General features: G+C 39.4%; 1 protein-coding gene across 3 annotated transcripts in view; it reads left to right on the forward strand.

Moving 5' to 3' along the window:
- LOC131140282 (microtubule-associated serine/threonine-protein kinase 1) overlaps positions 1-14,868 on the forward strand; it is a 61,664-nt gene that overhangs the window by 32,468 nt on the left and 14,328 nt on the right. For all 3 annotated transcript variants that reach the window (XM_058090587.2, XM_078793324.1, XM_078793325.1), the window contains 10 exons: positions 584-744; positions 3,299-3,374; positions 6,359-6,568; positions 6,657-6,758; positions 9,460-9,592; positions 11,696-11,763; positions 12,344-12,420; positions 13,758-13,966; positions 14,066-14,204; positions 14,294-14,426. In XM_058090587.2, the coding sequence (XP_057946570.2) occupies positions 584-744; positions 3,299-3,374; positions 6,359-6,568; positions 6,657-6,758; positions 9,460-9,592; positions 11,696-11,763; positions 12,344-12,420; positions 13,758-13,966; positions 14,066-14,204; positions 14,294-14,426 (1,308 nt within the window). The remainder of the gene's footprint in view (positions 1-583; positions 745-3,298; positions 3,375-6,358; positions 6,569-6,656; positions 6,759-9,459; positions 9,593-11,695; positions 11,764-12,343; positions 12,421-13,757; positions 13,967-14,065; positions 14,205-14,293; positions 14,427-14,868) is intronic.

Raw genomic sequence — 14,868 nt, forward strand, 5'->3', positions numbered from 1 at the left:
GACATTTTCCTGTCCATGTCTTTTCATCCGCTTGTCAGCAGGGAAGCCTCTGGCTCGGCGCTCTATACTGGACTTCCTGCATTTCCCGTCATTTCATTCTGCAGCTTCCAAGTGGCTGAGACGAGTTCCTAATGGGTTTTACAGCAGAAATCATTGTGTGGTCAAAGCCTGGCATGACATCCCGTTAGGAGGTGTGTTCAGTCAGCCTCTCATTGATCCGAGCTGGTGTTCCCCCTGCCTTCAAGCTACTTTCACTCCCCCAAAGGCAGCAGGCCACTTTTATTCGGAGAGACTCTTTCGTTCCCTGCAGAGTTGAACCTTTTTTCAATCTATGTGATTTGGTTTAGCCCCCCTGCTTTTTCTTCTTTTCTTTTCCTTCGCCACTCTCTTTGCAACGATGTTTGCACCCACTCACATGAGAGTACACAATGTGCTCACCATTCCTCCTCCTCTCTTCTCCGCTCTCTCATTCACATCAATTATTAGCTGCCTCACTGGGATAAAAGGAGCAACGGAAATCAAACGTAATTAAAAAAAAGAAACAAAAGCAATCTTTTCTTCATGCTTCTGGTTTCTTTTACAGTCCTCCAGCTCATCACAGGAGCGTCTGCACCAGCTGCCCTTCCAGCCCACCATGGACGAGCTGCACTTCCTCTCCAAGCACTTTGGCAGCACAGAGAGCATCACGGATGATGACGGGGGCCGCCGCTCGCCGCATGTCCGTCCTCGCTCTCGGAGCCTCAGGTAAGATGCTCTGATGAACTATTACTTTCATGATAATTATCAAGGGACAACCGTTCTGGACATGTCCATCTGACTCATTTGATTGCTAAATCAACATTTGCCAAGCCATGCAGTTCCACCCCAGTCCTATTGGTGGCAGTATTACAAAACAGTTATTGCATAGTAAACAGTTTTTTTTCACTCCAGCTTCATCTTCATCCAGCTTAATTAGACTACAAATAATGTCAGTATTTTGGAACACTCTCTTTAATGATAGTTAAACAGTTTTATTTAGATAATAAAAGCTTTAAACCATGGAAAATCTATTTTATATGCATTTTTATATGGGCTAAATCAAACACATTCTGGTTTCTAAATTATGTATACACACACCAAGGTCATGGCACTAATACTGAGTGGCAGGCTGTAATTTTGCCTTAATTAAAGCTTAAATAATCAGGGAGGTTCACTTATCCCAGAATGCTGACATGTCTAAACCAATACACTCAAATGAATTATGATGGTTAGATGAGTATTACTTTTTGCATGTTTGTCAGCCCTCTGAAGGAATTTTGGCCCACTCATCTTTGCACAATTGTTATAATTTTGCATACCCATAGGGTCATAGGATGTACTATTATTTCAAACATTCGCTGTCATTGGGTGGCTACGTCTTTCAACATAAGACTTGTTCTCCAGTCCTCAGGTCAAAAATGCTGACAGCAAACGAGCATCTTGTTGAATCTTTGTAGATAGTCGTATCCACTCTTCTATCTGTTGCGTTGAAGTGGCTTTAGGTGTTGTTACTCCACGAGGTAAATCAGGTTTTTTTTTGTTAGCTGTTAAAATAACAATATTGCAGAGATGAGGATGCTGAGGTTCTTATTGGGAGTGACCAGGATGGATAGGATCAGGAACGAGTATATCAGAGGGACATTACATGTTAGAGGTCTTGGAGATAAAGTCAGAGAAGCCAGACTGAGATGGTTCGAACACTTAGGTGTTGTTACTCCACGAGGTAAATCAGGTTTTTCGTGTTAGCTGTTAAAATAACAATATTGTAGAGATGAGGATGCTGAGGTTCTCATTGGGAGTGACCAGGATGGATAGGATCAGGAACGAGTACATCAAAGGGACATTACATGTTAGAGGCCTTGGAGATAAAGTCAGAGAGGCCAGACTGAGATGGTTGGGACATGTCCAGAGGAGAGAGAGTGAATATATTGGTAGAAGGATGCTGCGTTTAGAGCCGCCAGGTAGGAGGCGTAGACGGTTGGATGGAGGAGATTGATTTGTTGTGGTGACCCCTGAAGCGATAAGCCCAAAGAAAGAAAAAAATTTGTATACTGTAATGAAACCGTGTTGGCGTTTCTTTTTTTTTTTTTTTTTAGGGCTTTATCATCAAACGTGTAATCTTAGCTAGCTCATGCTAACCCGTTTTCTCTCTCTAAAAGTAGAGATGGACCGATGTGGGTTTGTCAGGACTGATATCAATTATTATCAGTTAAGGAGGCTGATAGACGATATTTTGCAGTAAAAGTGTACACATTAGGGTAAAATATAAAAATAAAATAAAAAATAATGCAAACACTTAACTTTTTTTAACTGCCTAAAGAATGTTTATTTAACCAAACAAACAGAAAAATAGTACTATAGCATATAAATAGTACAACAAGAAGTACAGTAACAAGCTCAGCAGCAACTCTTGTAAAGATAAATTAATTATAGGTCCCTGAATTTTTTCAGCCTTCATTTTAGCTTACTTCCCTGCAACAAAATAACACACACAGGCCAAACACTATTATAAAATACAATAAAATGAATAATGTATCCAAAGTAATATAGTATTGTTTGATATATACATTTTTCAGTTGCTTCATTTAACTAGATAACACGTAAATCCCAGATTACTACTGTATGTACATCTCGGCTCTGCAGACTTTCCTTCTTGTGATTGACTGGAATATCCTTGCACCCTGCGGTGCTCCTGGAGAGCAGCTTCTCCACTTTAGCGTGCATGTTAGGTGCACCCTGCTGGTGTGCACACCCCGGCGTCCAACCTCAACCACTTACTCAGCTGCTGTATTCATTTCCACAACAGTTCATGGCCTAAATTACAGTCTTGTATTTTACCTCGACATGGCTTATTATTACAATTTACATTGCGTTAGTCTGATGCAGCTCGACTGTAATGTGTTTACCCACAAGACAGCTTTCATCATAATATGCGCTATTTGAGTCAATGGGCATTTGGAGTTTACATATACGGTAGTCGAATGAAGGGATTCTAACAGCTTTATAGGCTGGAATTGACTGATGCAAGACAGCTCCATTAATTAAACAGAATAGTGAATTTCTGGAGTCCATTAGCATAAAATTCAGACAGAATAGAGATGTGTGGAAGCTGTGAATGATTTCTTTTTGTCTCTCAAGTGGAAAAAAAAAAAACCCCACATAGCTCCATTTCTACGCTGCCTGCCGTCATTGACTGTCCTTTATTGTTTTTACTGAGTCTTTTGATTGTCTCGCTGGGTGATGTGTATTAGACTCCTGCACTGTCTTTGTCTCTCCACAGCCCGGGGCGCTCGCCCTCCTGCTATGACAATGAAATAGTGATGATGAACCATGTGTACAAGGAACGCTTTCCCAAGGTCAGACACACGCACGCAAACAAGCTGTGACTCAATATAGAAAAAAAAACACTCTCACACATTGACTTTAATTTGTCAAGTCATAAATGTAGTAAATCAGCTAAATGCCATGTAGTCACTTGTCCAATTCATTGGTTACACCTACACAGTGAATCTTAACAAAAATAATAATAGTGTATAACTGCACTGCGTCATAATACTATTTTTACCACTTCACTTTCTGACCCATGAGGGTGCTGTAATTGCTTTTTTGCTTAATACATTTATGTATTATTGTGTACATAAAAGGATTCTTCATTTATTTGCTAATTGTTGCAAAAGATTTGTAGAAGGTTTTCCACTATTATAATTTATACAGTTAGAACTGTATGGGCAAATATCTATCTGAAAATATCTATCTGAATAATTATTCAGATAGATATTTGCCCATACAGTTCTAACTGAATAATTATTCAGATAATACATTATAAATAATGTAGAAGTAGAATGTATCAATATTAAAGTATCTTGCATTGGGGAATATTATTCTTATGGGGACTAATTTCTGCTGTATTAATCATAGACAAAGTCCTTAGTTGCTTTTTGCAGAGAAACAATAGGAAACATTGGAAACACTGTGTCATGATAATGTCCTTAGGGGTGGCTCTGCAGACAACAAACAAAATCAAATCTGCAGATGGAGCAGAAACCTTAGGAGCACGAGCACAAATGGCTTTGAGGGTAAACACTAAACGTCACAAAGGTTGAGTCCAATCTTTCAGTTTTTAAATGTGTAATTAGAGCTGCACAAAAATTGGAGTCAATATTCACACAGACATGTTGTCTAACTTCTAAGTGACGATTTAAAAAAATCTGCACAAACAAAGGCTGCTACAGGGACAAAGGTACAACAAAAAATCACAACACAAGCTTGGGCAAAGCCACACTAAAGTATAAAGTAACCAAAAAAAGGCAAAAATACAAAGTACAAAAAAGAGTGGCGCAGAACACAGTCAGGATCAGTAATAAATAAATAATAAATAAATGTGATATTCCCGCTTTCGTCTGCCACCCAACTCACTCAGCACCTTGCATGAATGGTATTATTATAGGAGGGAGGAACCCATTTTGCCCTCTTCAGACTGACAACAGGAGCTCGCCAGTTTACTGGTGGATCTATACGTTCCTATCCTCGCTAAGATCATGAGCTTTGGGTAGTGACCGGAAGGACAAGGTAGTGGATACAAGCAGCCAAAATAAGTTTTCTCCATAGGGTGGCTGTCATGCCCCCTTCAAAAACTAACTACTGCTCTAAAGTTTATGTGCTAAAGTGCTATGTGAAAATGCAAACATTTCAGTACATACTAACAAATACAGTGGACCTTCAGAGATGCCATTGTTTTTCCAAACGCCAAACAATAACAAAACAAACACATAGTTGATATGTTGATACGTATTGAGCTGAGGTCTTGCGAGACATCACGAATGATGACCGTTTCAACTGTGAATTGTGACTTATTTGTGACTTTTAGCGGCATATTTGTCCTATCCAGTTTGATTATAAAGCAATTATAAAGTGGACAACTTTTACAACCGACAACTTTTACAACCTAAGACCGACAAGCTTTGCTTGGTAAACTTATACATGTAAAATCTGTTTTACCGTTCTTACTGTTCTTCAACTATTAAACCTTTTTTTAATTGAATAATTATATATTAATATTTATAATACAATAATATTATATTATGATAATATAATATAGTATAATATAATATTATATTGTATTATTTATAATAATTATATATGTTATTTTAATTTAATTTATATATTATAATTATATATTAATTATTAATAATTATTATTTACTAAAGTTGCTATAGAATTTTTTTCAATAATTTATAATTTATACATACATGCCAAATACAACTCAAGTGCTTAAAATGTAGCTGAATTAAAATGGCTGAGCACAGAGGAGCTAGGTGAGGAACCATTATCACAGAACCACCAAGGGCCCCAAGTGGGGCTTCTCCAATGTACTCGTGGCATTAACCAACCAAAAATATATATATTTAGTTACTAATCCACTATTGTGTACCATCCATCCATTTTTATACCGCTTACCCTCATGAGGGTTGCAGGTATGCTGGAGCCTATCCCAGCTGTCTTCGTGCAAGAGGTGGGGTACACCCTGGACTGGTCGCCAGCCAATCACAGGGCACATATAGACAAACAACCATTCACACTGTGGAGGAAACCTACATTGTAGAAACTGATCATCTTCAGTACTTTGCAACACCAAAAAACTCGATCACAGTGAGCTTGATCTGCCTCAAAGTGTGCTCCACATGTCTGACGACAGGATATAGGAATCATCTCCTCATGCTTGGCCTATTAAATACCTGCAGCCAGAAATGACAAGTCCTCACAGCATCACTTGATTGATTATGCAAATGTACTGACACACAGCCACGGCCCCGCCATAATTAATGCTCTGTGTTTTTCTGTCCATCGGAAACATCACAGGATTAGAGAAGCTGAGAAGCACCAGCCAGACTTAAACTTTTACCCTCTGAAATCCTCTTTTAAAACAGCCAAGTAAACTAATGAGTTGTTTCCTTCTGAAGAATACTGCTCGTGATGACATTTGGGTATTTTACAAACACACACACACGGCAATCATATTTCCATATTGCATTCTATTCAGAGAAACATGGCATCTGAAGTTTGTCACATTCACTGTAGGGTGTTATTCACCTCATGACGACATGTGCTAGAGCATGTGTTGTCATTCATTCACACACACCCACACACGCACATCACCGTCACCCTGTACTCAAGTGGTGACATGAACCCACTATCTTTCCATATGCTGACTGGCAATGGACCTCGTTTCACCGTTATTAATTACAATTTCTGCGTATTGTACTAACTTTGCATGAGTTTAGTGTGATTAACACTTAATAATACAATAATAGATTATTAATATATGTGTTTGTTCTTTTAGGCCACAGCTCAGATGGAGGAGAGGCTAGCAGAGTTCATCCACAACTACTCTCCAGAGAGCGTTCTGCCGCTTGCCGACGGTGTTCTCAGCTTCATCCATCACCAGATAGCCGAGCTGTCCCGAGATTGCCTGACTAAATCACAAGAGGGTCTCATCAGTAGTGTTTACTTCTGCGAACTTCAGGAGAACTTGGAGAAACTTCTACATGATGTGAGTTTGAATAGCGATTGATGCTTTACCGTTATTTATTTATTTTTTTACTGACCTGTTATCATGTCCATATGCCTTTATCCATCAGGCATACGAACGCTCAGAGAGCTCCGAACTGACCTTCGTCATCGAGCTGGTCAAGAAGCTCTTCATCATTATATCTCGTCCAGCCAGACTGCTGGAGTGCTTGGTGAGATGTTCTAAGAAATCTTCAAAGTATCTGCAAGCTCCTTTTGAGCTTGAAGGTCAATAATCAGTGCATGGGAAAGACGAGGGATAGGCCTGAAGTAAGGAAATGGGGTCTGCCATAATCAGGCATTGGTATCAGGTGGAAGGATAGATCCGCGTTAATCAGAACCAGTTGATGTGGAAACGCCATCGGAGAGACTAGTTTTGGAGACAGCAAATAGTCACAAAAAAAGCCAAATTTGTTCCGATGGCAAATGTAAATTAGCAGAAAAACACATTCTAAAAGCATGCTAGGTTAATTATGAATGTATATGAATGTGAGTGTGAATGGTTGTTTGTCTATATGTGCCCTGTGATTGGCTGGCGACCAGTCCAGGGTGTACTCTGCCTCTTGGCCAAAGACAGTTGGGATAGGCTCCAGCATGCCCACGACCCCCTGAACCCATTTCAGGTTCTGACCAAAATTGAATTGAATCCAATTCAAAAAGTTTCATGGTTTTTGTATCACCATGCAAAAAAAAAAAAAAAAAAGTTATCAGAACAATACGTCTCACTAAGTCTTGCGGAAACTCGAACTCATGGCCAGTTGTCTTAAATGTGTTAATCAAGTCATGCCACATTTATGCAAGTATCCCTCTGTATGCTTTTGTATTGGATCTCCTGAGATTGTGCAGGTGTACCATACTGCCGTCACAATTAAAAAATATTCCTTACACCAGCATATGTCATTTTCTGTCAAACCGTGCAGGTCACAAGCCATGACCTTGAGGTGTTCATCCATACAGTTAAATAAGTGTTAACTGTATGTCTGCTCATTGACTAATAGCCTCACATGTTCACCGTTCCACCCCTTTTGGCTTATCTCTTCGTTGCCTAGGCAACCGTCAGGAAGGGGTCGATGGGGTCAGACAGGATGCGAATGGGGCTTTTTTCATCCTTATGGCTTTTTAAGTTAGCAAGAAAAAGAAACCCTATAATGAAATGCTCTCCTCGGCTCTTCTCTTTAGCATTTAAGTCAGCACTGGTGAAAATGTCACCCAGTCAGGAAGCTGTTAGGTGCAAGAATTACGATCCCGAGGGAGAGCAAGGTATCTGAGGGGAAGGTTAATCCTTCCTTCTCTGCTCATTCTTTTCCTTGTGGTCAAAGGGAGGGGAGCTGATACATGAGAACACAGGAGGAAATGATCCTGCTTTCTAATCACAATGTTTCCCCACCGTGAAGAATTAAACCAAATCCCACAGGACAGCACAACACAAAGACAAAGAAGGATGCTTATAGAAAAGTATTTTAATTTAAATACTGTTGTCACTATATCTGGTGTTCGGCTGACGTGGGGCATGACCGGGAAAAATTATATACTGTAGATCAGGGGTCTCAAACATGCGGGCCGCGGGCCAAATGTGGCCCGCAGGACACTAGTTTGAGGCCCCCGCCTTGATATGAAAGTTTAATCCATTGATATGGATGCTGTATGGTATCATGTACCCAGAAAAAATTATTACGTTTGATTAATGTTCATGTTAAAGGTTAAATAACTGTTAATAGTTATCCTCCCTATCCGTGTGGAAGTGGTAAGTTTTTGGCTATTTAAGTTAAAGGAAATAACTTGAAGGCTACCGTTTAGGTTGCTAGCTCTCTAGTTTGCGAGTTAGCATGTGTCTCAAGACCCTGCAGTTGCGCAATATGTTGTAAATAAAAAGAGTATAAATGTGACTATAGTCGTGTTTTGTCATGTCTACAGGGCTCTAATAATGCTTTGTTCATTTTAATCTGAAAAAAATAATTTGTCTACCCACCAACTATATGTGGTTTCTTAAGTTTTTATTATTTGCCGTTTTATTATTATTATTATTATATTTATTTATTACTGATTGATTGATTTTCTTTATTCTTGATTTGTTTATTTATTTTTCATCTTATTTTGTGTAGAAAAATAAAAAGTAAGATATTTGAGAACAGTGGAATGTTTTATCAGAGCTTTTCTTGTAGAAAATTGGAACCAAAGCAAAGTTTTTTAATTTTTTTTGTTTTTAATAAATGCGTTTTTTCAGGTTTTTTTTGGGAAAACCTGATGCGGCCCAGTCTCACCCAGACCTGAGCTCCAGTGGCCCCCAAGTAAATTGAGTTTGAGACCCCTGCTGTAGATGATCTTTCCTGTCAGTTAATAATAATTAAGGCCTCTCATTACTTGTTTTTTAAGGCGGTGATTGGCACGTCAGCCTCATAGTCAGGAGAGCCAGGTTTTCGTGGGTTCATCCTACAGTACATACCCAAAAACGTAATTGGTGACTAAATTGTACATTTTTGTAAAGAAGATTGTTTGTCTATATGTGTTCTGTGATTGACTGTCCAGGGTGTACCCCGCCTCTTGCCCGCAGTCAGCTTCCACATGATAGTGGTATAGAAAATGGATGAGCGTATTTTCTTTTTATAACATCACGGAACCTTTATTTTTCAGAGATATTACACCTGGGCAATATGTGAGTTAAGTTTTTCACACCAATATAAATGTGTTAGAAGTCGTCATTTAGGCTTGGAACACAACATGCAGCACGTTCAGAGTATTGGGTAAGTATTACTTATTGTGCACCGTACATTAATTGTAATTATTGGTATATATTTGTTATTTAGTAAGACAGTTAACTTGTTGTGTTTGGTTTTCATGACTTTGTTGTTTTTTTTCTGTGTGCTCATATAACAGGAATTTAATCCGGAAGAGTTCTACCATCTGTTGGAGGCAGCAGAGGACCACGCCAAGGAGGGCCAGCTGATGAAGGCAGATATCCCTCGATACATCATCAGCCAGTTGGGGCTCACCAGGGACCCGCTAGAAGGTGTATGAGAGGAAAACAATAGAATAATCTGAATTATCTCTGAATAATCCTGTCACACAAATTGCCTTAATCATTGCTGACTTAATCATGACAGACTTAATGGAAATTGGATTTTCACTGCAGATGCATCTAACACATAAAGTGTAAAAATAATTTTAAACTTTGTAAAACTTTGTTTGGTAACAGCAGAAAGGACACACACCAACAAATACAAATAGACGGTTTGGACGTTGAAAGGGTGAACGAAAATAAATTTCTGGGGATCACAATAGATGAAAATATGAGCTGGAAACCTCATATTACAAATATACAACATAAGGTGGCCAGAAATAATTTCAGTATTGAACAAAGCAAAACTTGTTCTCAATCAGAAATCACTCCACACTCTTTATTGCTCTCCGGTTCTACCATATCTTACTTATTGTGTGGAAATATGGGCTAATAACTATAAAAGCAATCTTCACTTGCTAAATGTACTGCAAAAAAGGTCAGTAAGGATAATTCATAATGGCGCCTACAGAGAACATACTAACTCCTTATTTCTAAAATCACAAATACTTAAACTTGCTGATATAGTTAATTTTCAAACAGCTAAAATAATGCATAAGGCTAAAAACAACCAATTAGCTAAAAATGTCATCCAATACTTCTCTACAAGAGAGGAGAAATATGATCTCAGGGAAGAACTACATTTGAAACACTTATATGCTAGGACTACGTTAAAAAGCCATAGCTTTTCAGTATGTGGAATCAAACTATGGAATGGATTGAGTAAGGACCTCAAACAATGCACAACGATGAGCCAATTCAAGAAACAATACAAGCAGTTGATGTTTGCTAAATACAAGGATGAAGAGTCTTGAACCAGTCATGATGTGCTATATATATCACTATATTGACACTTACTATGGTACCCATTATGTCATTGGATGCTCATATCACCTCGTACTTCGGTACGAGGTGCATTATTAAAAAAAACAAAAAAAACTGTATTATGGAAAGCAGGAAGTGAACAAATGTAATAGTTACTGATTGTAAAAGTACCAGATGGAGGGGTAGGATTTAATAAGCGTTGCTTCTTCCTACTCCTTTTGGACATGTGGAACTGTGAACTGATTATGGGATGCACTCAATTGGAATCTGATGCATGTTCAAATGAAATAAAACCCTTACCATTACCATAAAATACTGAAATAATCCCATCAAACTCCTCTGGGATGAATTAAAACAGAGTGATCGACCTCTGACCACACAAAATGGCTCTTAAAACTTTGCTGAAATTGCCTAAAAGAATGAAACTGTTTGCTGAATTTCCTTGTCACTTCCTGTATTGATACACAGCATCCTGTTCATGCATGTGGCGTAGTAATAAGATTGTATGACATCTGGAATTTGAGCTGCTGGAAGCATCTCATTAATCATCACAGCTCTGGCGCCACCCCCTCCCACCCCCAAACCTTTAATTAACACCTGTCAGATGGGCCGGGTCTAATCTTTGGCATGCTGTTCATTAGCTCATGGGCTAAAGTGCCTGGAATGACTTCTTCTAAAAGCTTTATTGTGAATCCATGAGAGTTATTTGGCTTCTTCCTAATAAGTTCTACTAAAGATAAGACTTTTTTTTTTTGCTTTGAGGTTTGCCTCGTAATACATGGGCACCGAGTTCCACCCACGCCGCTGCTCCCATTTACTTGTTCTGTTGCATCAAATAACTAAATAATAAATAATACGCAGTCCTCTGTTCAGCCAAATGCTTTATCTTATCACGCATGTGTTTTTTGTGCTTTAATGAAGCATTAAAATAATAATAATCAGTGTGTTACAGCAGCTGTCACGCACAGGACTTGTGGTACAAGAACAGCGGAAATTAGCAGCTTTCTGCAGGCAGAGAGGAGGACTAGTGGGAGGGAGAGCTGAAGGAAACATGGGAAATTAATAGGCGCTTCTTTTTTTATCCCCTAATGTGACATGTTTGGCTCTGGTGCTCTGAAATGGAATCACTTTGTGTCTGAGATTTGAGCGGCTTACAGTTGCAGCAAGAAAAAAATGTTTTTTTTTTATTTTGAAGGTTTGCTTGTTAACAGTTGTTTTTTTTCTAACCAGATATTGCAAGCCTGGACAGCTATGACAGCGAAGGTCCACACACGCCAGAGACTGATGATTCAACAGAGGTTCTTTACTCATACTTGTCAACGATCCCGTTTATCCTTATTTTACTATTCTTTCCCATCAACTTCAATTTATGTAGTTTCCCTTATTTTCTTTTGTTTTTCCATGCAAACAATATTTCAAAACCAGACTGGTAGCATTTTTGGATCAGCACCAACTTGTATAACTTCATAAATACAGGAAGTGGGGAATAATGATTAAAAATAATCAGCAAAACACCCTTTCCTTGTTTATATTGACTTGTGATGATAAATCTATCATTTTGTCCAATCGGTTTGGTCCACCAGTATCCCATTTATACGGGGTGCGCATCTGACACGCATATCCTGGCCGGATGAGAAAATGAGTGCTGAGCGCAAATACGTTCATATGAGTGGCACAACCAACATTTTCACACGCATGCAGAGATAGATAAAGTAACAGGCAGATACATTATACTTCAAATGCAGCTGCCATCTTCTGCACAACCAATGTTTTATTGTGAAGTGTTTATTGGACCATTTTTGTGCAATCATGTTAAATATCCTTCTTAATTGTGACCATGTTTAGTATTTTATTGAGCAATATTGTGTGTGCTACCAGGGTAAGGGAAGAGCCATCAAACCACCAAGTGAGGAAGACTTTCAGAGCATCAAACTGATCAGCAATGGAGCTTATGGGTAAGAACTTGATATGCTGGGTAACCACAGAAGTCCAATGTAAGAGCATGGAAAATACCGTCACCAAAAGCTTAGTATCTACAAGTCATAACACATTACACGGAGATAAACAAAAAGAGGAATTGTATGACAAAATCAGGCAAATCCCAATGTCAAGGACAGAGGATGTACTTTTGCCGCTTTTCTTTTTGACACTTATTCAATTATTTAATATTATTTTTCAGATAAACTGTTGCAGTTTTATTCATTTAATCAGTTACTATACCGCTTATCCTCACAAGGGTCGCGGGTATGCTGGAGCCTATCCCAGCTGCGAGAGGCTGTGTACACCCTTGACTGGTCTCCAGCCAATCACAGGGCACATATAGACAAACAACCATTCACACTCACATTCATACCTATGGACAATTTGGAGTCACCAATTAACCTAGCATGTTTTTGGAATGTGGGAGGAAACCGGAGTACCCGGAGAAAACCACGCATGCACGGGGAGAACATGCAAACTCCACACAGAGATGCTCGAGGAGGGAATCAAGCCCAGGTCTCTTAGCTGTGTGGCCTGCACGCTAACCACTTAATCACCGTGCAGACGAAAACTAATATTGATTAGCATAAAAATTTGAATTGGTTCATATTGGTATTGTTTTTTTCTGCCGATAATGATGTTGGTGTGTAAGTGATGATGTCGTGCCCCACACTATTCTCAAAACTGTAAATGACTAAGTGGGATTATGTAGTTCACAAAAAAATATGTAGGAACTCTAATTACGTGTTATGTTTTGCTTATAGTTTTATTTTGATAGTGCTGCAAACGCTTGGTTTTCTCTCACTGAGCTTCATAAGGAATGGTAATTTAAGGTAATTTCTTGCCTTTTTAAAGGGTAGCTGTGTGGCCTACGTGCTATCCACTCGCCTTTTGCGATTTTATTTAACTTAAAAAATAAGCCTTTTGTGTTCATTTCATTGTTTGTACAGTCAAAGGTTTTATTATTTCTGTGAAATTTGGTCTTGTTTCCTTCTAAATGAAATGAAGGTGTCAAGGTAATTGTGTTGTATTGAAACAATAGTGTGATGTGCAGGGTTTCATTACATTTTATTTTCATATGAGTTAGTCTGTTTGATGCAATTTAAGGCAAAATGACCTTTGCTGTGAAAAATTGCATGAATTGACCCTACTCAATTATAATGGAAGACCCCTGAACATCTTTTTCTTTCGACCATAATGTGGCTCTTGATTGGGAAGGCCATCTTATGTGGTTTATGACCGGAAGGAGGTAGAATAGGTTTACATTGTCTCATAACTGTATACGCTATCTTCCGTCTCCTTGTCTGTGCAGGGCTGTCTACCTGGTGCGCCACAGAGAGACTCGACAGCGCTTTGCCATGAAGAAAATCAACAAACAAAATCTGATCTTGAGAAACCAGATCCAACAGGCCTTTGTTGAGAGAGACATTCTCACTTTTGCAGAGAACCCCTTCGTGGTCTCCATGTTCTGTTCTTTTGAAACACGAAGACACCTTTGCATGGTGTTGGAGTACGTTGAGGGTGCGGGTGCATTTTTTTTTTCTATTAATGCTCCTCTGAGTCTAAACACATCAAGTCATGAAGTAAACTGGGTCATCTATGGGGTTTCTGTGTCCGCAGGCGGTGACTGTGCCACCTTATTGAAGAACATAGGGGCTCTTCCTGTGGAGCTGGCCAGGATGTACTTTGCAGAGACTGTTCTAGCTCTGGAGTACCTGCACAATTATGGTATCGTCCACAGAGACCTCAAACCAGACAAGTGAGTCTTAAAACTACAACCTAGCTAGGTAGACGCCATGGCAGATGTTGACGAAATAAGAAACACTGCATGCGTTTTTCCTATTGTAGTCTATTGATCACCTCCATGGGCCACATCAAACTAACAGACTTTGGCTTGTCCAAAATGGGCCTGATGAGTCTCACCACCAATCTGTATGAAGGACACATCGAGAAAGACGCCAGGGAGTTCCTGGATAAGCAGGTATGGTTTCCTATCCACGTTCTTGGAAGGTCTACAGGAAATAATGGATTCAAAGTTAAAATCATTAATCAACATGATTGATTAATGCACATGTAATGGTGGTCCGGCCGTGCAACCATCGGGGTTCGCACCAGGTCTACAAATCCCGGCTAAATGACAGTTGAGCAGCCCGAGCCGAGTTAAAAGACGTAGCTGTCAACCTGTCGTGCAGGGCGGTTCTGAAGTTTGTAACGATCGCGCCCTCCTATAGAGGTAACGAGGCTACAACGCAAACGAAGGTCGCGGGGGGGAGCGGATATCAGCTGTAAGAAAAAAAGGAAACACTGCCGAAAATGCTTGGTTGCCACCACCACGGCAGTTTAATCACTCCAAAACCAAACCCTCCATCATCATCCCCTCCCAACCTAACAAACTAACTAACTAACTAACTCCCACCCGCCAA

This window comes from Doryrhamphus excisus, linkage group LG9 (genome assembly GCF_037039965.1).
Source record: "Doryrhamphus excisus strain RoL-2023G ecotype Guam linkage group LG9, RoL_Dexc_Guam_v1.1, whole genome shotgun sequence".
In the NCBI taxonomy this organism is placed as follows: Eukaryota; Metazoa; Chordata; class Actinopteri; order Syngnathiformes; family Syngnathidae; genus Doryrhamphus; species Doryrhamphus excisus.